The 27,781-nt window shown below is 44.4% G+C and overlaps 1 protein-coding gene across 2 annotated transcripts in view; it reads left to right on the top strand.

Moving 5' to 3' along the window:
* The window catches only part of dcc (DCC netrin 1 receptor), a 206,087-nt gene that overhangs the window by 153,020 nt on the left and 25,286 nt on the right, over window positions 1-27,781 (top strand). For both annotated transcript variants that reach the window (XM_079364542.1, XM_079364543.1), the window contains exons 17-26: window positions 3,287-3,525; window positions 4,821-4,959; window positions 9,400-9,507; window positions 10,153-10,347; window positions 10,590-10,622; window positions 13,330-13,392; window positions 18,741-18,903; window positions 19,592-19,815; window positions 20,273-20,389; window positions 27,044-27,193. In XM_079364542.1, the coding sequence (XP_079220668.1) occupies window positions 3,287-3,525; window positions 4,821-4,959; window positions 9,400-9,507; window positions 10,153-10,347; window positions 10,590-10,622; window positions 13,330-13,392; window positions 18,741-18,903; window positions 19,592-19,815; window positions 20,273-20,389; window positions 27,044-27,193 (1,431 nt within the window). The remainder of the gene's footprint in view (window positions 1-3,286; window positions 3,526-4,820; window positions 4,960-9,399; window positions 9,508-10,152; window positions 10,348-10,589; window positions 10,623-13,329; window positions 13,393-18,740; window positions 18,904-19,591; window positions 19,816-20,272; window positions 20,390-27,043; window positions 27,194-27,781) is intronic.

Here is a 27,781-nt window from a genome sequence, read left to right as displayed (position 1 = left end):
GTGTCTCGTTGAGACTGCAGACACAACACGACGAGCAGGACAGATGCAGCCGTCACTTCAGCACGCACTGAATTTCGAGACCACCCGTGTTTTATGTTCAGGTGCAAAGATATCAAATCAGGGTCTTAAATTGAAAAAAGAAAACACACATTGTCCCTGACCTCCTGTTTGTGACTCAAATCATGCTATCATGCTTTTTCTCCTGTGGTCGACGCTGTGCATTCTGAATTCTGCTGGTGCTTTGTTGAGTTTATTAATTAACAAAAACGACTGAATGAATCTCACAGAGAAAAGATGCTTCGTACCAGATTATAGCAGTTTGCTAATTTCCAGTCTGCAGTCTCTTTTATACCCATACATGTCGACATCCACTGACTGTATAAGACATGGAGGTAGTCTCCCTGACATCACCTACTGGTTTCTGAACAGACGTTTTAAAACCCATCGATGGACGATGCCATCCTGGAAATTCCATCCCAACCTGATTTTGATCAATCGAGCTGTCGAGGAGGTGGAGCTGAGCCGTTAGCCTTGAGCATCCCTTAGCAAAGAGCTACTTTACCTCCAGCTGTCAGTCACTTGTGTGCATGCATTTTAACCTTCACAGAAGGAACAATCGTCTCCTCTGAAGCAGGTTGTGATGATGTTTAGCAGTTTAACGTGAGGCCCCCCCTCGCCTGTTGTCTGCCAGCTGTTTGGCATCTACAGTAGGAGCCAGAGCCAACTTTTCCAACCTTTGGTTCAAGCCGTTGGTTTTCAACAGAGGACTTCTGATCACCTGCCTCTCCTTTTTGTTGCTTTTATTTCTCGTCCAACCGGCAGTTTAAAAAGTCAGAATGAAGTGAATGTCCGAGCTCCGATCGTCAGCTGCGTTTATTGAGATAACTTTTCATGCCTTAATTAAGAGGACAAGGCAGTTAAAAAAAAAGAAGATTGGAAACAGAGATGAGAGGTCGGGGGACGTCATGTGGTGAATAACTAACAACTTCTCCAGGCAATAGCCTCCGTTCTTTGGACACATCATTTAACCTGTGAGCTGATTTGGCACCTCTTGCAGATGTGTTTTCTTGTTAGATTGTCGTTGAAGGATAATTGATGCTATCTTAGTCACTGTGGTCTTTAAGACTGATTTCCTGCAAGCAACCTAAGTGTTCTGAATCACAAGTTGACAGATGTATTAGAATACACAAATGATACTTCAGAAACCAAAAACTTTTATTTGATAACCTGTTAATGAAGATTTTGCTGAAGGGGGAAATATGGTGGAAGAATCAGAATTCGTCCAGGATGGGAGAGGTTCATTATTTCATGCTACTTAATGCAACACAAACACCCTTCACGGAGCTGCCCTTCCTCTTAGCCTTTTAGTGAATCTGTGTTTAATCTGTCTCCGTCTCTAACTGTGTTTCTGCTTCCAATAGGTCTGACTATCCGTAGATCAGAGAGCTCAGGGCTGGAAATCAGCAGAGCAACTTTTATGTTTTATTCTCTCTGTTGGCTCGTTGCAGCTCTCTGTCAGTGTCTGTTTCATGTTCTTGCTCCCTTCAAGTGCTGCTCCAGCTTTACATTTCACGTTCCTGTGGGGTGAATAGATGCTACGTGACCAAAAACCAAAAAAACTCTCTATTATTGCTCCTTCAGTTCAACAACACGTCCTGCCACGTGGTCATTTTATCCCCCAAAATGTCGACGTTCCTCTTTGTTTAGTGGTGTTGGTGTGGTTCCCCACAAACATGCGCCAATCTACTATATTTCTGGAAGCACCTGAAGGCAGCATCTACTTTCTGATTGGCTGGAGACGCAGATCCACACAGATGGGTTTTCATTTGTTCAAATATACAGAAGCCAACATTGTGTGAACAGATATCAAGCCTGGAAAACAATATAGTGCCAGATGGCAAGCTTGTATCTCAGACTCTCATGTGGATTTGCCGTAAAAGGAGACTTCACATGCGATGAATTCTCAATCCATCTGCATGTGATAAATAATGGAGATCTGGAACGTGAAGCATGTTATCATTGTTTGCACATAAAGAAACGCATCATTCATGAGGTACATTAGCATACCGTGCTATCACATATTGCTCTTCAAATGTTGGTTTATATTTGTAAGAACTGTTTTCATGGGCCATTAAGGCAAAAGCACAAATCTGAAGTCTTATTTCCATCGCTGTGCAGCCCTCATTTCCAGCCTTAATGATCAGATTCTACTCAGGAAAGTAGCTGCAGAGATTTGCATGCCTTGACATCAATTGCTCGTACGTATGCGCTGGCAGTTATACTCAGCTCATAGCAGCTGCCGTACATGTGGACTGCTAACATGCTATTTTCTCTATGTGCTGCATAAACAGAAGAGTCCTACTTAATCATACAGTGGATATAAACATCTAACATAATAATAATAATAATAACTTTATTTATATAGCACCTTTAAAAACAACTGCTTACAAAGTGCTTTACATATAAAAACAAATGTAGAGAGGAAGAAGTGATGGACAGATACAACAGCATTTAGAGGGATCAGAGGTAAACGGATGGACCAAACTAAAAACAAATGGTTCAAATAAAAGAACTAATAATTAGACTGAAGGGGAGGTGGGACGACGTCACATCACAAGTAGAATGAGGATAAAAGACGAGATAAATAAGAGATGGTACGATGAGTGAGACAGCAGACGGCAGGAGAGTTGAGCGTTAACAAGGAGCAGGAATTATAAAATACTAAGAGCAGTAAGAAGGCTAAAAACAAATAAGAGATAGATAAAAAAAATACACTTAAATGAATGAGGAAAGGAGAGATTAGTAGAAATCTTAAATGAAAAGATGACATAAAAGCAAGTCTATAAAAATGAGTTTGAAGAAGTGTATACTGCAGTTGGAGAAAAACTCAAAGTGGAGTCGAGAATATTGCCGGAGATTAAAATCTTTATACGCTCAAAGGTCTGGATTTGCAGGTGTTGGCTTCCAGCGTTTAGTTTAAGCCGTGCACCTCTGTGGATCTGAGCCTTCACGTTCTGTTAACAATGACCGTCTTCTTATCTTTTTTGCTTTTGTTCTTCTCTTGTCTCTCCTGTTTTTCACTTCCAACTCCATCAACCCTCCTCCAATCTAACCCCTCAAATCGCATAACCGCCTGCTGCATGTCATCCTGTGTATTCATTGTGTTCCTCTCCTTTCTGAATGAACGCTTGTGCCACTCTTCTCCGTATACCACACATCCTTCAATACACCCATGATTTCATTAATTATCCCCAAACACCATGGTTACCATCGATGCCCCCCTCAGACCCCATTGACCCCTCTGAGGATGACCTCTTCCACCTCTTTGATAAGTACCCCACTCCCATGCCAGACACCAGCACCCCCATGATCCCGCCGGTAGGCGTCCAAGCAGTAGCTCTGTCCTCTGACTCGGTCCGCGTCTCCTGGGCCGACAACTCCATGACCAAGAACCAGAAGGCGTCTGAGGTCCGCTACTACTCTGTCAAGTGGAAGACCAGCTACTCCACCAGTGGGAAGTACAAGGTAAGCATTGTCCCTGTCTGTCAGTAATGTGGGTGGATTTTCCATTATTACTTCAGTTTGGTATGACTTGAATACAGACGGCGCAAGTAACCAACCGGATTATCCTCCTTAAAGGACCCGATATCCTCCCTGAGACCAAAGATTAGGATTTCTCATCAGACCTGTCTTTGAGGCTCAGTTTTGGACTGACCTGTTCCACCTTGGACTTACTGGTCTTAACGGGAACATGTGCTAACCTGAAACTTACCCCAGCTCTTGCCTGCATTCGGATGGTTAAACTAGCCTGACCTGCTAGCTGCTGTGCAACCATACCTGGCTAACTCGGTTCTTGATTTAGACCTTGACTGCCTTCACCTGGTTCTGACATAAATGACACACCTTGACCCCGTCTTAGGACTCACTTGGTGACTTGGTGACTTCCTGATTCGAAACTTTCCCGGCTCGACTTTTGACACCTTTGACAAGCTCCATATTTCGTAAGCTAACGGAAGTAAATGATAATTTGTCCAATATTTAATCTGCATCTTTAAGCATTCATATCTCATATTTGCCCCTGCTTATATTTCAGGTTCACTTTATTAATACTCCACAGTTACCTCAGCAACCGCACGACTTGCTGTATGATTAACAGCTGAGAAGGAATTTAAAGTTAGGCTTGTCCACACTGCTTCATGAAATAAATCATGCAGCTTGGTTACAGTCACCTCAGCAGGGAGGGAAAAGTACACTTCCTAATTACCCCCTGCTTTTTTAATCTTAAACTGATGGATGGATGGAAATGGAGAGAAAATGACCAGCTGACAGAAAATCTTCAATAGTTTCAAGAAGAGCATTTCTGAAGTCAGACATGACCTGGAATCCTTTTTTATTGTCTAAACAAAATAACAGCCTTTACCGATGTCATCTTATAGCGTTCCCCCCCTGAGATCTAACTTTTCCACTCAAGCTCTGAACTGCAAAGAAACTTTGACAATAATGTGAACTCGGCTTCAAAAACAGTGGAAATAGTAAATCTATACAAGGGCAGACCGTCTGCTCACCTTGATTCAGCTCAGCTGGGAGGGGGGCAGAGAGTCTTTTCCTTCTTTATTCTCCTTGTCAGATTCAGTAAAAGGAATTGTTCAGTGCTACAAGGACAAGTGGAGGTCTGGTGTGAAATGAGAACAGAAAAGTTTTTGGAAGTACTGGGGGGGTTTTCTAATTATCAGTGTTGAAGTCTTGGATGGGTTAGATAGAATCTTTATGTGCAATAATAATAATAGTAATGAAGGGCAACATCATTACCTTGTTTTCAGTCTGCAGACACCACAGCGCTGAGCCACACAGTCACCGGCCTCAAGCCAAACACCATGTACGAGTTCGCTGTCATGGTAACCAAAGGCCGCAAATCCAGCACCTGGAGTATGACAGCGCACGCCACAACGTATGAAGCAGGTGAGTCCCTCATAAACTCATGAGTACACAACACATCCCCTCTCATGTAATCCGAACCTAAAGGATCCATTGATCTACGATACGATATGAGGGTTCGTCTGAAAAGAACCAACCTCCTCTAACAGTGGCCATACAACTCCCTCTTACAAAACTGCTCAGGCTTGCTCTGCGTCCCCTCACCCCTTTCAAACTAGCTTTTTTTTGTCGCAAAGCAATTTTACTGTATTCACAAAAAAAAAGGCAAGAGCACTGGAGATTCCTTTGGTTTTTTTCCCAGACTATTTTCTTTTTGGATCGGAAATGCTTTGAAGCCATGACTTCTCGCAGTGCCCGAGTGAAACAGCAGCCTGAGCGTAGGCAGCCCTCCAGCCTTTGGAACGCTCTGCTCTTTCTTTCTGAGCTCACAGACTCAGACTGTGCATTATAAATATACTATTACTGTGCATTATAATAACTATTTATATGCAGACAGACACAAACTTGCCCATCGTTGAATTGATGATTAGCAACAGTTCAACACGAAAAAAAGTTATTTTGGCAAAGAAAGCTGCAGCATGAAACAACAGATCATCATTTTTAGTTAAAATGGCCACAATTAAACTATGCATGAATTCAGTTTGACACAGGCTGATGAATAAGACCCTGATGGAAATTCATGAATAAAACGGCTGATGTCAGTTAGATTTTCTCCATTAAGACCGAATTGTGGAGGAGTTGTGGTAAACCGATCATTCTTTCTTCCTTAAGCATTTTTATGGGGAGAATTGACGGTTATTCTCTGGGGGATTTGTGGAAAGTGATTTTGACGTACTAAAAGTACGGGGCTTGTTTAGGAAACCTTTGTTCAACGAAGCAAAGCGGGCTCCAAATATTTTCATTTTCTTTATGCTCCCTGAACAGCGATTACTTTTAATAAGGGCTGTTACAATGCACCCAAGTCGTGATTTGGTTCAGCGAGGTTTAATAGAGAAACTAAACTCTCCCCTGCTACAACACAAACAACCGGCTGCCACGGCGAAACCCGACCACACACTCAAATCAAAATGTCAAGGTATCCCTTTCAGGATGTTTACAATCATGTTTGTCGGATTTGTCAACCAATTAAGCGTGAACGGCATTACCCCCGCCAACTCCCCCAGGCCCACTGGAATACATTGACATTCAGAGAGAGCAGACGGACTGAGCCCACTCAGTCCCTGCAGTGATCAACAAGCTCTGGACACACAAACACTGACCACAGTTTCAGAACAAAGCAGAAAAATAAGCTTTTACTGGAGCTCATAATAACTCTGCCTGACTGCTCGAAATAATAACCCTGGGAGTCTAAAAGACCCGAGCTGAGGGTCATTATTTCATGTCTGTTTGTAGTACATCCTAAACAGAGCCACACATATTCTGGCTCTATTAAACACTTACAAAATGGTTCACTATCTTCTGGACAGATTGATCTTTTTTATGCCTATTGTGTTGGTGACCACAAGTCCATGAAAGAAAGAACCTCTAGCTGTGTACATGCATGAAATTAATTCAGTTTGATTTAATTGCTGTGGTTTCTTCTGCAACTAGACTGAAATAAAGTCTTCATTATTAAAGATTCCTTTGAGACACACCCTCTTTATGCGTCGTGTTACCGCGCACTCACCAGAACCAAGTTAGAGCTTTTCAATGATGCAAAAAGTAAACGTGATGATAGTACTGCATGGTACAGTACAAGTTAGAATTAACACACAGCATATTTCATTTTCAATGTGTGACACATTCAGTGCAGCGCGAGTCATAAAAGTGCAGATTTTAAATAATTAATTTGCAGTCAAAAGGATAATGGCCCCAGAACCCTTCCCTGTGGGACGCCACACACACACTGAACGTACTCGTTAACACTGACCTTTAGATGTGCCGGTGAGACGAGCGTCTTCCTTTCTCTTCTCGGGATCGGGATGAATGCTGTTCTTTGAAAAGGATGGTGCACCGCGTTCAGATGTGTTGTGGTGAATTTGATCTATAGACATACGGGAGAATCTAAAGAATGCATCGTCGTAAGGAATATATGTACTTCATTTTGAATGGTGTGAGGTTTTCACAGCTAATAGTACCGGAGGATGATTCTTAGTAACCTACTGTATGGCATTTCCTGTCAATGCTCAACCAAGGTGTCGTCCAACCTGTCAAATCAGTCAAAATACAGAACGACTCTGAGTTGGTGTTACAGGCTTTTAATCAGAGCTAAAAATAAGTGTTATGAGAGTGCTCGTTTTTCCACCGCTTCACAAGACGTTGACACCTTATTTAAGATTCAGATCCTTCTGTGTGGATGAGTAGATGACCCCTAAGTGGCATTAATTATAGACTGAAAATAATATTCTAATTATTGTCGCTTCAAAAGATGAAACCAAAACTTTCTCCAACACACAAGTGCACAGTGTGTCTCTCTCTCTCTCTCTCTCTCTCTCTCTCTCTCTCTCTCTCTCTCTCTCTCTCTCTCTGTTCATGATGAATGCAGGTTGTAACTGTCACTTACAGCCGCACCTGGAACTTGTAATTTCCTCCAGCGCATAACTTCAGCTTTAACAAGTAGTGTCATTAGTCGAGGCTAGTGTGCAAGCGTCGAGGCCTGTCCTTGTGTGCAACTTAAAAATCAGGAATTTAATCACATCTATAACTCAAGAAGCATGCAGATATCCGACACTGAAGCTGCACTCGGCAGCCACTTAGTTTCCATGGTGACATCTGAAGAGAAAAAAGCCTGAGTGCTGGTTGTGAGGCCGAGTGCTTGACATTTTCACAACAGGAACGATACTACAGTGCAATTTAGGAAAATGGTTGTAATTACGTTCTGGACGATTTTGCAAAGTCCAAACTGAGCGGACTGCGGGAATGCACTAAAACTGGAGTGCATTCAGATTATTGTCAGTTCAGGAATCTCAGGTGCAGAAGCGCCACACAGTACAAGTTCAGTTCTATTTTTAGTGGCAGCAAAGACACGAGGGCTTCAGTGCCGAAAGAGAAAACTCTACCAAAAGAGTCGAGTCTCTGGGAGGAGAGAGAACACCATGCACTCTCTAACTCACCTGGGGAGAAAACTGCATACAAACCAATCCATGCGAGATTATTGCATAGCTCAGAATAGACACATGATACAGCAAGATTAACTATTTCATATTGTGACAAACATCACATATCATATTAGTATACCTCTGTATGCTATAGCACGACTAATCTTCAGAAGTCCACTGAATTGTGAGCAACCTTAGACTCTCAGAACAACTCCACAGACAATCAGGTGGAAGACTGGGAGCTCGTAGAACGATCAGTAGGATCAACTCGGGCCGGCGGACAGGAATGATGATCAGACGATGCAAGACTTTGACTTAAAATGTTGGGTGCCTGTGATTGGTTTCTCTCTAAACTGAAGCAAATCTGTACTGAATCAGTTTTTGATCGTTTACAACATCGGGTTGTAATGGGATGAACATTTGATTCGGATGTATTTGGTTAAACTTTGGAGGTTAGCCTTTTAATCGATCTTTACGAAAAGTGAAAATTATTCTCTGCTGCAAGAAATCAAATCTAGAACCCTTTACTTTATCACAAGAGTCAGCTCGATTAGCTCTGGTCTGAAGAGATTTTAAATAATTAATTTGAAGTTTGTAGTTTAAAGGATAATGGCCCCAGAACGCTTCCCTGGGGAATCCCAGATGCGATGGGCTTAGCACTGAAAGGGCCCATTAACATTGACCTTTAAATATGCCTGACTGTGAGAGGCTCGTCTTTTCCTTCTTCAGGCAATCAGGAAACAAACCAATGCAAGTGATATATTTTTCATGTGCAATGCTGATGTAGTACAGAGAGACAAAACTCCACCTCAGTCAATAGTCAAGGGGGATGGATTTGTCAAAGATTTATGGGATTTCACTGAGTGCCCCGAGGGATTACTGCTGTGTCAAATCAATTGCGTCGTTGGCTTAAAGCGAGTTGTCTTCTTCTTCACGTGTTGATTACACGACGTATGCATGCGCGTATCTGAACACAACCACACTAATGTTTCACATGAACCAGATGTTTGTTCATTTTGCACATTTTAAGGCAAAACTAGGGGATTTTTTTATATATTCGGCAAAAAGCGCAGGTGATGTTGGCCGGAAAAAAGACAACGGCAATGTACTTCTTCAAATGCTCTCTACTTGAAAAAAAAAAAAAAGAGGCTGGGTGGACATGGGGCTTTATCCTTTAACCGCATCATTTGTAAAAAAAAAAAAAAAAAAAAATTTAAAGGTTTAAAATTGCGGGTTGTCCTTGTGACGACATACTGTAAATATGTTGAAGTCTCTGAATGAACTTTGAAACCTTGTCACTTTCATCCTCTGATATTTGAAGCTAAGCGCTCCTTCATCTCACTGATCTTTTTGTCTTCTCTGTCTCCTGTCCATTCATAATTAACAGCTCCCAGTTCAGCTCCCAAAGACCTGACAGTGATCAGCCGCGAGGGACGACCCCGCGCCATCTTAATCAGCTGGCAGCCTCCCATGGAAGCTAACGGACGGATAACAGGTGAGCCACGGCACAAACTGGAGCCCACAAATAAACCTCTCTTCTCTTCACACGACTCCATTTACATTGGCCCAAACGATTCCCCCGAGCTATGACTTCATTTGATATTCAGTTAACTTCTTCAAAATAATGATTTCATCCTTCAGTCGGTAAAATTCCTGAAATGAGGCGAAAATCATTTCTTAAGATCTTCCTTTCTCGGCACACACACACACATGTTTACAGTACAAGATGTTTTTATTTTATTTTGCTCAGTGTATCCAAGCCAACACACACACACACACACACACACACACGCACTTTCTTTCATTGTTCTCTCTCTCTTCCTCTGGGCGATCGACCCGGCTGTAAACCCGTCTGCTTTAACGAGCTCTGCTGTTCCTTCAGCGTCCTCCAGGACGAATCAAATGGTCCCTGCAGGGATACACACACACACACACACAAACACACACACAGAGTATTTTTAGATCCTTGCAGTCTGGTACTACAATATATCAGACTTTATTTGATGATGGAAACATTAGGTTGGTCTCCTTTCAACAATAAGTGAAATATTTGGTCTTGCTTGAAGATGTCTGCAGCTGCAGTCTGGATGTTGGTATCTCATCTGTCCAAGTATTCATTCAATAACTCCTTGTCTGACAGGTTACATCCTGTACTACACACTGGATAAGAACATGCCCATCGATGATTGGGTGATGGAGGCGATCAGCGGCGACCGGCTCACCCATCAGGTTGTGGATTTGAACCTGGACACCGTTTATTACTTCAGGATTCAGGCCAAGAACGCCAAAGGGGTTGGCCCGCTGTCTGAGCCCATCCACTTCAAGACTGCCAAAGGTCTGTCAGACTGTGTGTGTGTGTGTGTGTGTGTGTGTGTGTGTGTGTGTGTGTGTGTGTGTGTGTGTGTGTGTGTGTGTGTGTGTGTGTGTGTGTGTGTGTGTGTGTGTGTGTGTGTGTGTGTGTGTGTGTGTGTGTGTGTGTGTGTGTGTGTGTGTGAGAGAGAGAGAGAGACGCCTGTCATGTATTCCTTTGGTTGACGTCTGAAACGTGTGCTGACTCTTTGCTTTTCTCTCTTTCAGTTGAACATCCAGACAAGATGGCCAATGATCAAGGTCGGATTTATCGTCTTCTAATTTCATGTCACATGTTATCAGATATTTTTGATCTAATCAGATTGGTCCCATTCAGATTAAGAAGCTTTTTTCCAAGGGAGACCTGGCAGAGACAGTCAGCGAGTTAGAGACGCAAAGTACGATTAACGAAACACTAAAATAAGTTGTGATTACGTGTCAGTGCCATGCTCAAAAGCACACTGGTAGTGCTCAGGTAGTGAACTCGCACCTCTCCAGCTACCAGACCGACTTCAGGACTTCCCTACAGACTGAGTTCCTGCTGCCCCAGGATGACATCAGCACACCAGATGTGCTGCCTTGTCCATAGGGGGGCGCCAAAACTGACACCAAAAAAAAAGATGTCTCCCACAGGAGCTTTTTTAGCGTCTTTCTTTTTTTTTTCTTTTCAAAGTGGTTGTTTCACAATAGTATAAAAAAATCAACAAAAGACTGGATCAAAAAAACAAACCGGTAAAAAGATCCACACGCCGAGGAGCTGCCGTTGACAGATTGTTTAACGGGCAGCTCCTCGGCGTGTGGATCTTTTTCCCTCCTTTGTACCTGTTGCACAGTTTCATGAAACAGTAAAATTAATCAAGCAGCTTCTATAATTATGAGCCTGTGTTAAAGAGCAGCAGCACTTCACTGGAACATGATGGATGTGGTGAATGCACAGGAGAGCTCATTTGTGAGAGGCTGTCAGACAGAAGCGCACTGACATATGTTATCCAACAGGTCGTGTGATGTTCACCTGGTTCAATGAACGTGCAGCTTTTAATGACATGTTCAAACATGACTGCATGTTTTCAAATCAAGAGCCGTGTATTTAAAGATGGATTACTTCGAGTCGCTCGTCTCTCAACTGGAAGGTCGGGGGGTTTGATCCCGAGCTCCTGCAGCCGCATGTCCAAAGTGTCCTTGTGCAAGGCACTCCCTGGCTTTTTATCGGCGGCGTATAAATGTGTGTGTGCCGCCTCTGCCGTCAGTGTGTGAACGTGCAGCTGTGACCTGCAGGGTGGAAGCGTTTGAGCAGTCACAAGACTAGAAGAGCATTACACAAACCCGAGTCCATTTACAACAACAGTCCAGACGTTTTAATCCGCACAGAAATAATGATGCACCATCAGTCCCTGAGAACCTTCCAGAATGTGTGCCGGGTCCACAGAGCCCGGCCAGCGTCCGCCGCTCTGTGACCACGGTGCTGAATGTGAGGTTAGACAGAGCGCCTCCAGTATTGTCGGGTAATATACAAGGTGTGTATGGCATTCAAAGCCTATTTGTCCACCTCTTTCAACAAATGCATTCTGGGAATTTTTCACAGCGGCTGAGCAGAAGTGCAGCGAAGCGTTTCAGGCGTTTGGACACTGAAGCAGAGCGACTCAGCTCTGGTGTCAGGGTGTTAAATGGTGTTGTTTGTCACTGACAGACGTGTGCGTGTGTGTGTACGTGTGTGTGTGCATGTGTAAGTGTGTGTGTGAGTGTGTGTGTACGTGTGTGTGTGCATGTGTAAGTGTGTGTGAGTGTGTGTGTGTGTGCGGTCACTCTCCATATAAATCAGAGGTGTTGTCAGTGGAGGAGGGAAGATTGATGTTCATCCCTCTCACTGTGGACCATACACTGTAAATACACACACACACACACACACACACACACACACACACATGGAGACACACTGTTTAATGCATCCACAAAGACAGACCGACAAAAAGATGACTGATTTATGCGTGTGTGTGTTCAGATTTTTAAAAGCAGCTTTAATCAGAGGCTGTTTCTGGCACATGGTTGGAGAGGAGGTGGCTGCAGCTCTCGGCCTGTAAATGAAGCAGAATTATGTATTGTGTCTGGATAGAAATGAATTGAAGATGTGGGGATGTTTCTTAATGGGAGCGAGTCCTTAAAGAATCCTTCTCATCAGTCTCCAGTCTCTGTTCTCGGCTCTCTGTGATCAGCTACTCCCACATTCCTCTTAAACTTCCTCCTTCCATGAACCCTGCGCCGTCGAGCGCACGAACACGTGACAGATACCTGCAAGTCAACATGTTATTGGTTCAGTACGTTTGCGTGTCGCTGACGGAGAAGTTACAGAATAACTATTTACATTCTGTGACAGGACGTGATCCATCCTCTTTCTAACTCATTAAATCTGCATGAATGTGACCTTATAACACACATGTCCAAGACAGCACACACACACACAGACGGCCCGGTGTGTGTGTGTGTGTGTGTGTTTTTGAATATAAACAAAGTCAAGGTGCTAAAACGTGGCTCCTGTCATTGTGAATGTTTGACAGCTTTTACTTTAATAATTGTTAACGTGAGAATGATGCCAGTTTTTTCACGTCTCGTCTCGTCCACGACAGTTAGAGTTGTGTTTTAGGGCAGAAGCCTGCAAGTCCGTACTGTGGGCACCGATCCATGTATCACAGGTGTGTTAGTGTCCTGACAGCTGGATCAAATGTGAGGCTTTACACCTAATGGACTCTCTCTCTCTCTCTCTCTCAGAGGAGAAGCACACACACACACACACAACACGTGTGTGTGTGTGTGTGTGTGTGTGTGTGTGCACCAGCTTAACAAAGTCATTTCTTTCCTAACAAGGAAGCAATCCCGCCTCCGTCCGATCTCTCTGTTCCACCTTCAGAATGACTCTCAGCCTCGCCGTCCCTTTTATTGTCTCTGACCTGTTTGGTTTCTCTTCATCCTCCAGGTCGAGGAGGAGACCACGCCTACTGGCCGTCTGACACCAACCTGATTGACAGGAGCATCAATGGTAACACACACACACACACACACACACATACACACACTCATACACTGTTCTTCTGCATGACTGAATCTGTCAGAAAGTACAATTACTTTCGGGGTCATTATTGGACTTGAGATTGTAATGAGAGCGGTTCTCCAGAGAGTTGATTGCATGTGTGTGTGTGTGTGTGTGTGTGATATTCTGCAGCATCATCACATTATCACACACTCAGTGGTTGTCTTTGATCACTCAGCTCAGTCATGTCTAAACTTCTTTTAATGACCCGCTGCGTCCTGACGAGGAGCGGCGGCGGCGGCTGGCTGATTTACACTCCGTTAACGTGGCGCCTTGTTTTGTTTTTGCTGCTGGCATGAAAAATTAATTAGATTCACTATCTCTCCATCAATCAGTGGTTTCAACAAAAACAGACAGAAGAAAGTCTACTTCTTTACTGAGGAGCGTCCACATTAATCTTCTGCCTGTTGTCTTTTTTCTGAACGACAACAACAACAACATCCTCATGGATAATTATCTGAAGTCCGACACTGACAGAGAGAAACTCCAGCCTCCAGGTTTGAATCCAAACACACTCAGAACAGGAGGAGAAGACGCTTCGGAGGATTGGATCATGATACCATCACATCGTCGCACTTTGCTGCGTAACAAGCTGCAGCTCATCTCAGAGAATTCAAATCTCTGCTCACACTTTAAGGTGGTTCAGACTGAACGCGTGAGCTGCTGCTCATGTTCTTCTTCTGGCTTTCCAACAGACCAGAGCCTGGAAAAAAACAACAGTTTTAACCAATGAAGAAGAAACTGTTTCATTTCAGCTCCAAAAGATGCAAAAACACGTTTTCTTATCAGCGCGACCTCGTGAAGTTGATTTCTGCTTCACTGGTTTTCCAGTGATGGGCACAGCTCTCTTTATGGATGCATTTATGATGCATATGTGTCCGGGATGTTGAGCTCTGCGCTGGCTCCATGTCGATGTGTTCACGTCAGGAAAGCATCAACGACGTGTGTTATCCACTTTACAGCAGAGGTGACTCTCCCCTTCTCTCTTCCTCGAGTACAAATCATGCTGCTAACCATAACTGTCGTGTCCCATCTCTGCTTAAAGACAAACTGGTCAGTTACCTCTGCCCGGCACAGAGGTCAAAGGTCAGGGTCTGTCGCTGCTGGTGATTCAGTGTCTCTGTGGAGGACAAGCTGAGCAGCGTGTGCAGCTGCCTCGGGCAAACATAAATCCGTCCGCACTGACCTCCGCCCCCCGCCGGCTTTATGGGCGGGTCGGCGAGGGCGAAGCCTCGTTCATCAGCTGCCCCGTATATCATCTTTAACACGCTGTCGTCCTTTATGTGGCAGAGCGTCCTCTCACAGGAAAGAAATTACCAACAGAGTAGATTCACTCTTTCCTGCAGAACGAGCTCTAAAGATCTCTACATGTCCTGCAGAACGACGAGCTCTAAAGATGTCAACATGTCCTGCAGAACGACGAGCTCTAAAGATGTCAACATGTCCTGCAGAACGAGCTCTAAAGATGTCAACATGTCCTGCAGAACGAGCTCTAAAGATGTCAACATGTCCTGCAGAACGACGAGCTCTAAAGATGTCAACATGTCCTGCAGAACGACGAGCTCTAAAGATGTCAACATGTCCTGCAGAACGACGAGCTCTAAAGATGTCAACATGTCCTGCAGAACGACGAGCTCTAAAGATGTCAACATGTCCTGCAGAACGACGAGCTCTAAAGATGTCAACATGTCCTGCAGAACGACGAGCTCTAAAGATGTCAACATGTCCTGCAGAACGACGAGCTCTAAAGATGTCAACATGTCCTGCAGAACGACGAGCTCTAAAGATGTCAACATGTCCTGCAGAACGAGCTGTAAAGATTTCAACATGTCCTGCAGAACGAGCTCTAAAGATGTCAACATGTCCTGCAGAACGAGCTCTAAAGATGTCAACATGTCCTGCAGAATGAGCTGTAAAGATGTCAACATGTCCTGCAGAACGAGCTCTAAAGATGTCAACATGTCCTGCAGAACGAGCTGTAAAGATGTCAACATGTCCTGCAGAACGAGCTGTAAAGATCTCAACATGTCCTGCAGAACGAGCTCTAAAGATGTCAACATGTCCTGCAGAACGTGCTCTAAAGATGTCAACATGTCCTGCAGAACGACAAGCTCTAAAGATGTCAACATGTCCTGCAGAACGACGAGCTCTAAAGATGTCAACATGTCCTGCAGAACGAGCTCTAAAGATCTCAACATGTCCTGCAGAACGAGCTCTAAAGATGTCAACATGTCCTGCAGAACGACAAGCTCTAAAGATCTCTACATGTCCTGCAGAACGAGCTCTAAAGATGTCAACATGTCCTGCAGAACGAGCTCTAAAGATGTCAACATGTCCTGCAGAACGACGAGCTCTAAAGATCTCTACATGTCCTGCAGAACGACGAGCTCTAAAGATGTCAACATGTCCTGCAGAACGACGAGCTCTAAAGATGTCAACATGTCCTGCAGAACGAGCTCTAAAGATGTCAACATGTCCTGCAGAACGAGCTCTAAAGATGTCAACATGTCCTGCAGAACGACGAGCTCTAAAGATGTCAACATGTCCTGCAGAACGAGCTCTAAAGATGTCAACATGTCCTGCAGAACGAGCTCTAAAGATGTCAACATGTCCTGCAGAACGACGAGCTCTAAAGATGTCAACATGTCCTGCAGAACGAGCTCTAAAGATGTCAACATGTCCTGCAGAACGACGAGCTCTAAAGATGTCAACATGTCCTGCAGAACGAGCTCTAAAGATGTCAACATGTCCTGCAGAACGAGCTCTAAAGATGTCAACATGTCCTGCAGAACGACGAGCTCTAAAGATGTCAACATGTCCTGCAGAACGACGAGCTCTAAAGATGTCAACATGTCCTGCAGAACGACGAGCTCTAAAGATGTCAACATGTCCTGCAGAACGACGAGCTCTAAAGATGTCAACATGTCCTGCAGAACGAGCTCTAAAGATGTCAACATGTCCTGCAGAACGAGCTCTAAAGATGTCAACATGTCTGCACACAGAAGATCTGACACAGTTTCTCCTGCCAGTGTAGCACAGTTTGACTTTAATTCAAACATTTATTAGTTTCCCTTTTCTATATTTGTTCTCTCCAGAAGAGGTGCTGTTGGCTGTCGTTTGGTGTTAAGAGCTTAACACCACTTAATCAATGCAAGTCATAAATATCTCTACTTTAAGCTCTTCAGAGGAGTTTTAATGGAAATGATTAACATCTTAAACTGCACATATTTCACTCAGCTGTCAGACACGAGGGCCTGCTTTTACATTTGCATTTGTTCCAGATGAAAAGAGAGCAGCAGAAGGCCTCCTTGAAAGTGCACAGCCTCCTTTTACTGACTGCGCTGCCTTTCTGTGCTCCGAGGACGACGACATGAAAATATTTATAACTTTTCAGGACGGTGCTGTTGATGTCACCAGCTGTCTTTTCAACTAGCCAATCAGAGAAGGGTCTTCTTCACCCTCCTTGTTCTGTGTCTGATATCGAGGTCGTCATTATTAAGGAGACCAATCGTCCTCCGTGTGATGCTCACTGTTAAAACATACCGTGAAAATCCTTGGATCCTTGTCAGTCACACGGCAGCTGTTGATAAGAGATGTTGTCATAGCGACCAGATGTACCTTCAGAGCTTTTATTCTCAGCGTACAAGGACTGCTTTTCAGCCTGAAACAGACCAGGTGGGAGCAGGTACTTCCACGTTTTCTGTTCTCTGAACTTGCAGGACAATCTTAAGAACAGCCAGACTACAATGTAAGGACACAAAGCTAGAGTTCTAGTCCACAAATATTCTCTTCACCTGAGTCTGAAGGATCATTTGTGCTCTCGTCGTCCTCGGCTCCAGTGATGGAAGAGCGAGACGTACTGCTATGTGAAATGTTTCCTGATCCACCTGCTGCAACAGAAGCATCTTTCTGCCTTTTTTTATAATAAAAGCACCATGACTTTTACTCTGGCACAAACTAAAAAAAAAAACAACAAACCAGAGAGGAACATCTATTAAGGGTCGGCTTTCTGTTTGAGAGAGAATGACAAAAATGTTGTGAAAGAAAAGGAAAGAAGGAGGGAGATGATGAAATCCAACTTACAAAGAGAACAGAGAAGAGGGTGGTATTGTGGCTGCTGTGCTGCAGCTGTAAGCTGTGATGGATTGTGGTTTTCATTGAGAGAGACCGCTGAATGGAGAGAGAGAGAGAGAGAGAGAGAGAGAGGTAAAGTGATTCTTTTTCTCAGGCTTTTTCTTTCCTCCTTCCATCTCCTCCACCTTCCCTCTCCAGCACCAACAATTCTGCTCTTCCTACTTCCTTTTATCTTTCCCCCCTGTCTTTTACTCCCTGCATTCTCTCTCTCTCTCTCTCTCTCTCTCTCTCTCTCTCTCCCTCTCTCTCTCTCTCTCTCGCTCTCTCCCTCTCTTTTACACACTTCCCCCTCCTCTCCGTCCAGACTTCTGCTCCTCCTGTGTGTTTCCCATTTTCTCTCTCTCTCTGCTTCAAGGTCGAGTTAATGAATGACAGAGCGTGTCATCAATTCCCCTTTTTCCCCTTTACACCTGTCATTGTGTCACACACACACACACACACACACACACACACACACACACACACACACATGCTGTGTATTGATTTGTACAGCAGCATCTCTGTGTTGTCCGTCTGTGGTTTTCATTCGACAGGCGTTTATTTTGAGTCACTGAAATTCCCAAACAGCCTGACGCAGTGTGGAGCATGTTGATTATAGACTATTTAAAGTGATAAACATATTTAAGGAAGGTGGTTAAACAGCATTGTAGAGCTGAAATATATTGATTAGGTCATGTTTTTATTTATATGCTGCATTTTATCGACGCTTCTTGACTCTCAACTGTTAAATGCAAACTGTCACAGTCAAGTCAGGAAGACATTTTTTTATGTTTTCTCTCCGCTTCTAAGTCAGCGGCTGAAGAATTAATCTTCTGATTTCTGATGTAAAATTCAACGGAAAAGGAGAAATATCTTCAGGATTGAAAGCGTAGTATGTAAGTTCCACCACTAGAGGGCTCTCAATCGAAACAACAACAACAACAGACATCGTCGAGGCAGCGGGGGAAGTCTGGGAGTGATTCTCTGTGCTGACTTTATTTTGTCATGATGGATCGCTGTGATGTCTGAATGAGATGTAGCCATCCTAATAATCTTAAAGGTAGTACCCATTTAAACCACCAGGTGTCAGAGTTACATACTGCTCCTTTAAGTGATCCTTAAGCTAGCAGATAATCACGTTTGTAACCTGTTCAATATTCCTCTGCTCTCTTCGTGTATTTCAGAGTCTCCTATTGGTCAGATGCGTCCTCCTCATGGCAGCGCCACTCCTCAGAAGAACAGCAACCTCCTGGTCATCATCGTGGTTTCCGTCGGAGCCGTCACCGTGGTCGTGGTCGTTATCGTGGCGCTCATCTGCACCCGGCGCTCCTCCGCGCAGCAGAGGAAGTAAGACGTGTCATTCATGTGTCGAACAGTCTCTCCTGGTCCTGTAGCTTCGGATCGACTCCTTAATTATTCAGTACAGTAGTTTCACACTAACAGACTGTAAATGTCGTGTTTGGGAAAAAGAGACAACAAGTAGAGCACAACGCTCGCCTGTTTGAGCGGTCACAACACGAGATAAACACAGAGTGCGTGTTGGAGGTAGACAGAGCACATTATGGCATTATGAAGGCACACAGACCACATTTGTATATGTGCAATTTTTACCTTTCAAAATAATCCGGTCCTCTTGTTATTAGTTTCCATTAAGGCCGTGTGTCTTTGTTTTTGTTTTTAATGAGGGGAGAGTGTTGGCAGCGTCTTGTCTTCTCAGGAAACCTTTCAGGTTTTTTTTTCACAAAGGAGCTGTTGGCGTCACCAGCAAATGTATGATATTCCCTTTATTTTCACGTGCAGCAAAAAGTAACATACAGCGGCCAGTTTTTAACAGCTTCGCGTAAAAACACGTCAGAGCGCACGCGGAAAAACGGCAGGTGGACACAAGGCCTAAAACGAGCTAACGTCATTGGACAGCTCTAAATTCATGTAAGGAGACTCTGACCGCGGTCTACACTGAGACTCAGAGAGTTCAGACATGAAGTCCTTCCTCGCTGACTTCCTCGCCTGTCGCCCTCTCTCTCCCGTCTTGCAGAAAGAGAGCGAGTCACAGCGCTGGGAAGCGTAAAGGCAGCCAGAAGGACCTGCGACCTCCTGACCTCTGGATCCATCACGAGGAGATGGAGATGAAGAACATGGAGAAAGCTCCAAGTGTGGCCCCGTCAGGACACGACTCGCCCACCCAGTCCTGCCAGGACCTCCCCCAGGTCGCACACAGCCAATCAGAGAGCCAGATGGGCAGCAAGAGCAGCCACTCAGGTACAGCGCCTCCTGCTGGTCACACATTGCTTCTAAAACAGAGTAGTTTAGTTTTTAGTTGTTTTTAACTTTGCATACTTGTTGTTAAGTCTTTTTAATTAACAATGTGCATCAAAAGTTTGCCTTCCTTTTTTTCCATTAACTTTGTTTCTTGGAGTCTTTTATACAAACCTCATCTAAGTTGTTGCCTGGCAACACCAAAATACCAAATGTGTTTTTCCCATTCTTTAATCAGGATGTTTGTCACCTGCATGCTGAAACACATTTCTTCCCTTCACATCTGCGGTGCTCACTGAGTGTTTCCACCCGGAGGCTCGATATTGTTCCCAAATATCCGATCTGCCTCGTCACCCCTGATTCCTCTTCAATTAAAGAACAAATCGGCTGCCTGCTTCTTTTTTTTGTCGGATTGCTTGATGACAGGAAATAACAGGTTGTTGTTTTTACACGTTCTAAGGAGCCGACAATGACGAGGCGTCCAGCAGCATCTCCACTCTGGACCGCTCCATGGCCGCCAGGAGGGGGACACGGGGCAAAATGATGATTCCCATGGACTCACAGCCGAGCAACACACGTAAGCAACGCAGCGTTGTGTGTTTGTTCTGCAGGAACACTCAGGAAATGAAACTTGATTGATTCTAAACAAGCTAACGAGGTGAAGTCATTCTCTGAGCCGCGGTGGTAATCAAACCTTGACTCTACCACGCCCCCTGCTGGAAACGAGCTTCTCTTCTCTCCACTCATTTGTGAAACACTTGAAACGGCACTTGTAGTTGATTCACTACACAAACCTGTGACCTGCGGTGTAAAAGCTCAAATCCATTTAAGTCTAATAGGTGCAAAATGTGATCAGATAACAAACCGCTGTCAGCGTCATTCGGTGGTAAGTCAAGATTTAGACAAACAGAACTCTTGACCTGATGATGATGCTCGATGAGATGCCCAATGACTCACTGATTCATCATCTTGGGATCCTGATTGGATCCACCAAATGTCACAACAATAGATTGATTGATTGGTTGTTGAGTCAGGCCTGCAGTGGTGGACCAGCCCAGTCCGAGTCCTCTGATTGGAGCCACGTTGTGTTGAAGTGAACACAGCTCTCTCTCCTGTGTTGATGAACCTTAAAGTGACTGTGTTCAGATTTAGTTGGTTCATCGTGTGTTGTTGGAGACGAAGACTCAGCACGTCTTAATTACAGAAAGATACCGAACCGCCTAGGGTCCCCTGAAGAGGTCCATGGATTCTAGTCAGACTGAAATAGTTTGTCACTGAACATCTCCTGAACTGATTTTACATGATGTTTTACATTCTGGTCCTTTCTTCCTGTCCTTGGAGCATGAAGCACATTACAAGTCTGCAGCAGCGGGGTGTCTCTGGGTGAAGACGGTTCATCTCGGGTTTCCTCTCAGCCTCACTTTGAATTGTCAAGATGTTAAAAAAAAAAAAAAAAAAAAAAGTATTTTAAGGAGAATCAGAAGTGAAGTTGAGGGGAGAGGGAACACAGACGCACAAACACACTGATGGTTTTCTCCACCAGATAATTAGCCTGTGTGTTCTGTCAGAGAGACTCCGAGGACAGCGGGGGACGGGACGAGATCTGAAGGAAGCATCGTGGGAAGAGACAGAGACAGAGTTAAAATAGACATGGAGAAAAGAGGACGCTCTGAACCCTTATCAAAGAGGAGTCAGGATTTTTAACCCAAAAATATCCCCGTTCCTCCTCACGCTGCGTCTCTCCGCAGCGAACGGCTTCATGAATGTGTTTATCCGTTTTAAAGCTTCTGTTCTCCAGCAGCCACTCTGATGATGTAAAGTTACATGTGAGGTTGGAAATCGGTCAGAGGACGAGACTTTCTGAGACTCTGTAATCTGCTGTCAGCTGAAACACATCGCGCTTGGTGCGCACGCCAAGTGGAGGCTTTTAGTTGACGGCGGGCGGCCCGGGTTCAAACTGGCCTCGTGTCTTACATCCAGCATCATTGCACACTTTCTCTCTGTGATTTCAAATACTGCAATCACTGACTGGGCTGCAGAGAGGCTTCATTAAAGTGAGACATCCAGTGAAAACCTTTGAATCTGTGACGACGAAAAAAAATAAATAAAAAGCAACACGACTGAAGCTGATGAGAAAAAGTTGAGTTTGTGCAGCCACACAAAGCTCTGCTCATGTCCAGCTGCAGAAGTCTGACTGTGTGAGCTGCAGCGACTCTTCTGGGTGTGACAGCCACAGTCGGTCTTCACTGCTCATTTGGCTGATGAGACGACTCTTCTCAGAGATCCACAACAAAGCCTTTTTGATTCAAAGTCTGGGGTTTATAACGGATCAGGAGTCTTTTCCTCGAAGCTTGTGATTGGCTGAACTCACCTGAGCTCAAACTAAAGAAGCTGGAGGAACAAAAGGCTCACCGGCTGAGTGAGAGCCACCACAACTTCTACACCAGATACGTGCGCATTGTGCGTCTGCTCCGCTCCGTCACGACTCCGTGCACCCGGGTACGTCGACGCCCACCAGCTGCGTTCTCCGTGCGCCGCACAGCTGGCGTGCTGAGATAAGGGAATTCCTGCAGTGGATAGAGAAGGAAATCAGGAGAATTGGAACCCTGACCAGCTGCGTTGCAGCCTCAGAAAACAGGAAGGACTCTTCCCAACTCTTTATTGTTAACAGTAAACTGCAGCAGCAGCAGCAGAATCCTCGCCTGCTTCCTTTAGAGGGAGGCATCAACAGGAAGTCGAGTGATGAGTTGCATGAAAGACACCGAGCTGATGGGCTGAGACAGGTGGAGCAGGGAACTTGACTCTGTGCTCTCATGTTGTCGTCGTCGTCGTCGTGTTGTTGTTGTTGTTGTTGTTGTTTACTGCAGGTGTCACAAACTGAAGCGGCTGCTCTGAATGGAAGCAACGAGGTTACGACGCTGCATGTTTTATTTCTGGAGGGTTTGAGTCAGCGGGTGACTGATGATTTTTTCAAGCATGTGACAAGTACTCCTGTGTGTGTGTGTGTGTGTGTGTGCTGTGTTGTGTTGTGTGTTGGCTGTGATATGTGGGTCACAGTAATGCAGGAAAACCCTTCAGGCCACCTCAGCCAACACACACACAAAACCCCGTCCTCCAGTTGGATCTATTTTTTTCTCTTTTTCTCTCCGTTTCACTTTCCGTCAAATTCCACTTTTATTGTGTTTGATCTTTTTGTCAGGAACATTTCTGCTCTCCTCCATCATTAACTCCTCCTGCAGATTGGGGGGGGGGGGGGGGGTTGTAGGATTTGTGGCATCTCGAACTCTGAAATATGAAAAGTCAGGTGGTTTAAGTCATCCCTGATGATGACATCATTTGGACACTGCAAACATATATATATATTTTTTTACATTTAGTAGGTATCATGTTTAAATTCACATCTAATGTGATTTGACACCAAATCAAATATTCAGACAAAGAGTGAGAATCAGCTTGGTCAGTTATGTTTAACACACAAGGACTGTGCTCTCTCTGTACAATGTAAACATTAAATATGAACAACTAGCTAAAAATAAAAACAGGAAATTAAAGATTATACATGTAGAAGACTGAATAAGATAACAGTGTGAACAGATGAAGTGATGTCTGCTGTGGTGAAACTACAATGTTCAGGAAATGGACTACAAAAAGCTCATTTAAAAATGTTTCCTCTGAATCTTCTGACCGGGGAAATAATCCTAAACACCACGAGGTGTGAATGAATATATAAAGTAGGTTATATAAGATGAAACTTCACTTTGATGGTTTTATCACATCAGCATCACGTTCAGAGTTCACCTCTGGGTTTAAGATGGAGGCTAACTCCCATGATCTGTGTTCCTTTTTTTATAAACAAAGTTTTATATTATAATTTCTCTTATTAAATCAACATCACAGCATCTCCACTAAACATGATACAAGAATGTCTGAAAGCAAAGTTCACCTCCTTCACACACAATCAAATACAAATGACCTATTAATTAATTATAAGTCAAATCGATATAGAAATTGTGGGGCGTCACTTTCTCATCTCCTTCGGTAAAGGATGCTCCAGTGTTTCCTTCACTAAAGGAGGTTATAAAGGAAGCATTGAGCCACCTTTCCTTAACTGCTAGAGAATTCAAACCGCTCTCAACATGGCCGCCACTCGCGCTTCTGGAGTTAAGGAAGAAAGGAGAGTGATAGGAGGGACAAAAGGAACGCACCCTGAGACAGGATGTCCAACATGGCGGCTGCTGCAGATGAGTCCCCCGGCGCCCCCTGCAGGCACAGATGGGTGACGTCTCTGATACAATCACACAATAACAAACACTATTGAAACCATTTCAGACAAAGTTTAAAGCCACAACTCGAAATGTTGTTTCAAATATCCGACTGCTGGAACAAACGTAATCAAACGTAGTCGCGTTTAAAAGGAATCTTTTTTTTGTGGGTCAGAGACTTTAAACAAATGTAATGTCTGATTATTTGATTGAGTGTGAAATGTCTGATCCCTGCAGGCTCTGCTTCTATCTTTACTCGTGTCGCTCTCGCTTTCCACTGAAGCTGCTCAGGGCTTTTTTTCATCTGAGCTCATCTCTTTATCTACCTTCAGTTTTTATCTCTTTGTGTCTGCTGTTTCTCTCCGTCTGACTCGGGTTTGTCTCCGCCTCACTGTTGTTGTTTTTCCACTCGTGTCCTTTTTATCCCGCTTTAATGCATTACTCTCTTTTATCTCAGCGTCTCTGCACGAGTCCTCCTTTTTTATCCCTATTGTCTTTTTCATTTGCATCGTCTGTTTCTGACTCCTTTTATAGTTCTGTTCATTATTATTAGTCTTACCTGCTCTCTCTCTTTTTTTATTAGATGCTTTTTTTTTAAATTTTATTTATTTATTTATTTTAATGTCTTTCTGTCTGAATGTCTGTCTCGTCTTGTCTTTGGCGTTATCATGCACACACAGTGTAACACACACACACACACACACACACACACACACACACACGACACAGCTCCATTAACCTGTAGCTCGCCGACCTGCTGCACCAAAACCATCAATATTATCCATCGATGAAGCGATCGATCAGACTTGCTCATCTCTGGTCGTCCCGCTGCTGTAATCAAACCTGCTTCTCTTTTACTGGTCAGAGCTCAACACACACACACACACACACACACACACACACACACACACACACACACACACACGTTCACTGATACAAGAACATGCCTCCTAAAGCTGCTGATCACAGCTATGCTGCTTACAAATAATCAATACACTTCAATCAATACTGCTATTGATCAGTGCTCAAAAGAATCAGACCTCAGAGGGAACGAAAGAGAAGAGGCTGAAGGCAAAGGAGAACTCCTCCTCCTCCTCTTCATCCTCTTTATCCTCCTCCTCTTCATCCTCATCCTCCTCCTCTTCATCCTCCTCCTCCTCCTCAGCCTCCTCCTCCTCCTCCTCAGCCTCCTCCTCCTCTTCCTCCTCCTCTTCCTCCTCCTCCTCTTCCTCAGCCTCACTTGCCATCGTTCCTTTGAGGAGGATTCATTTGTTCCCTGTTACATTTAAGAGTGATGATGAGGGTGTGTGGATTAGATGAAGTGTACACAGACCCTCAGGAGGTCTGAGCTCCTCTGTAACCAGGTGACACCCCAGAGACCCCTCCCTGAGGGAAACTACAAATCCCATGCTGCACTTCTGTGACATAAAGGAGCGCTCCAGTGAGTCAAATATAAATAAACATGAAGAGTAGAGCGCTCTGCTTCCCTGCGGCTCCTCTTCATTGTTACAACATCGTTATGTTATAGAGATGCTCCTGTAAGTAAAACACAGAATCAATTAAACACACACACACACACACACACACACACACACACACACACACACACACATCTTTCTGCCTGTTTATTAAAGATAGGAGCCGTGTGTTTCTGTGTGTGTGTGTGTGTGTGTGTTTCTGTGTGTGTGTGTGTGTGTGTGTGTGTGTGTGTGTGTGTGTGTGTGTGTTTCTGTGTGTTTGTGTGTGTGTGTGTGTGTGTGTGTGTGTGTGTGTGTGTGTGTGTGTGTGTGTACATCCCTGCAGTTTACTCTCAAGGTCACACATGAACCTCTGTGTGCAGACTGACTGGAGCTCACTCTGATAAACTCACAGAAAACCCCCCGACTGTACAGGAGAATCAAACATGGCCGCCATGACATCACCCACCGGTTTATTGAGCTAACCTGCTCGCTCCTCATTTTACATGTAAAGGACCTTCATTAGATGTGCTGGAAGAAGAGCTGAACCTCGAGATGAAGACCAAACAATAATTAGGAAACTGTTTACTGAGCCAATAAATCAATAAGCCTATTGTTCTATCACGAGCTCTTTCAAACATGAAGTGATTCACGCGCTCTAAAAGTCCTGATGCTAATTAAACACAATGTTCTGCAGCTTACTCACATCTTACCTTGTTGTGCAACAAGAGCAAAAACAAGCAACAACATCTGGTGTTGAAAAATGATGCCAACACGTGCACTTCCTCAAGTGGCCACTAGGGGCTGAGAAGTCACAACAGCACCCACATACAGTTTGTACATTCTGTCTGAGCAGCTCAGAGAGGAGAGGAGATAATCCTTCATTCATCTCACGAGCCGAGACATTTACAGAGTTACAGCAGCAAAGAAAATCACACAGTGCAAAAGATTAAAATAGATAAAAATATAAGTGAAGAAAAAAATATGTAATATCAAAAACAATAATCAAGAGCTAGTAATAAAAAATGATGCATCAATTAAAGAGCTAGTAAAAATATGCAACAGAACTGTACAGGTTTACATTTTTATTTTATGAAGAGTCGGAGTGATGCTTAGTTAGGACAGTGACTGATATGACGGGCCAATCGGAGCTGTTCGCCGTTCGCCTGTCGGTAGGTTGAACATCACGATGGTGACCTTCCATCCACCGCGTCGAGGAGACGACGTTCATGCTCCAGAGTCTGAAAGCATAAACGTGTCTGTGGCGCTGCGACGCCTTCTGCACACTTTGGGTTGAAATCGACGCTCTGCATTTGAACGGAGGATTAGATGTTTCCGTCTGATTGACACAGGAAGCAGCAGAAAGCCTCCGACGCCTCCACCTCTTACCGCACCTTCTGTATTCATGACTGACTGTGATTCCTGCAGACTGTTGAGTGTCTCAGAGTCGTAGCCTTCTTATTTCAGACTCGCTCACCTTCACACCTTCACCTGCTTGTTTTTGTGTTTCAGCGGTGGTCAGTGCCATCCCCGTGCCCACTCTGGACTCGTCTCAGTACCCGGGCATCCTGCCTTCCCCTTCCTGCGGCTTCACTCACAACAAGTTCAGCCTGAGACCGATGCCTTTCCCCAGCCTGACCGTGGACAGAGGATACACACCAGGTACCATCACACTGCTGCTAACAGGACTCATGGCTCTGTAGAGACACGCTCATGGTGTCTCTGACTGACGGGCTGTTGTCCTTTTGTTGTTTCAAACTTCCCGTGCTTCACGTCTTCAGACCTCTGAAGAGAAGCTGCAGCCTTCAGAGGTTATAGATATGATCAGACCGTACACACACTAGTCTCTCGCAGCCTGCTCAGACTGTCGTTAGCTCGTTAAAGCCTGCTCTCTTACACACACACACACACACACACACACACACACACACACACACACAGTTGCTCCTCTTGCTCTCTGTCTGCAGTGCACACACACACATCTCTGCTCTCTCCTGCTTGTGTTTGACAGACAGAGAAGACAGCGGGGGAGACATGTTGGGTTTTAAACGTCCGACAGTCTGACACTAACAGTCGACTCGACTAAAAGTTTCGTCTGATTGTTGCGTTCTTATAAATCAAAGATCTATTTTTAGCTCTCCTCCTGGTCATGGCTTAACGGTCACCGATGAACATTCGTCCTCGTCATGTCAGCCAATCGTTAAACTATCATTTACATTTTGATAACTGGAGGTAAAGTTTGTCTGCGCA

The sequence above is a fragment of the Symphodus melops genome, assembly GCF_947650265.1.
Source record: "Symphodus melops genome assembly, chromosome: 16".
NCBI lineage: Eukaryota > Metazoa > Chordata > Actinopteri > Labriformes > Labridae > Symphodus > Symphodus melops.
The sequence above is the reverse complement of the archived record's forward strand: the minus strand, read 5'-3'. Positions and strand labels throughout refer to the sequence as shown.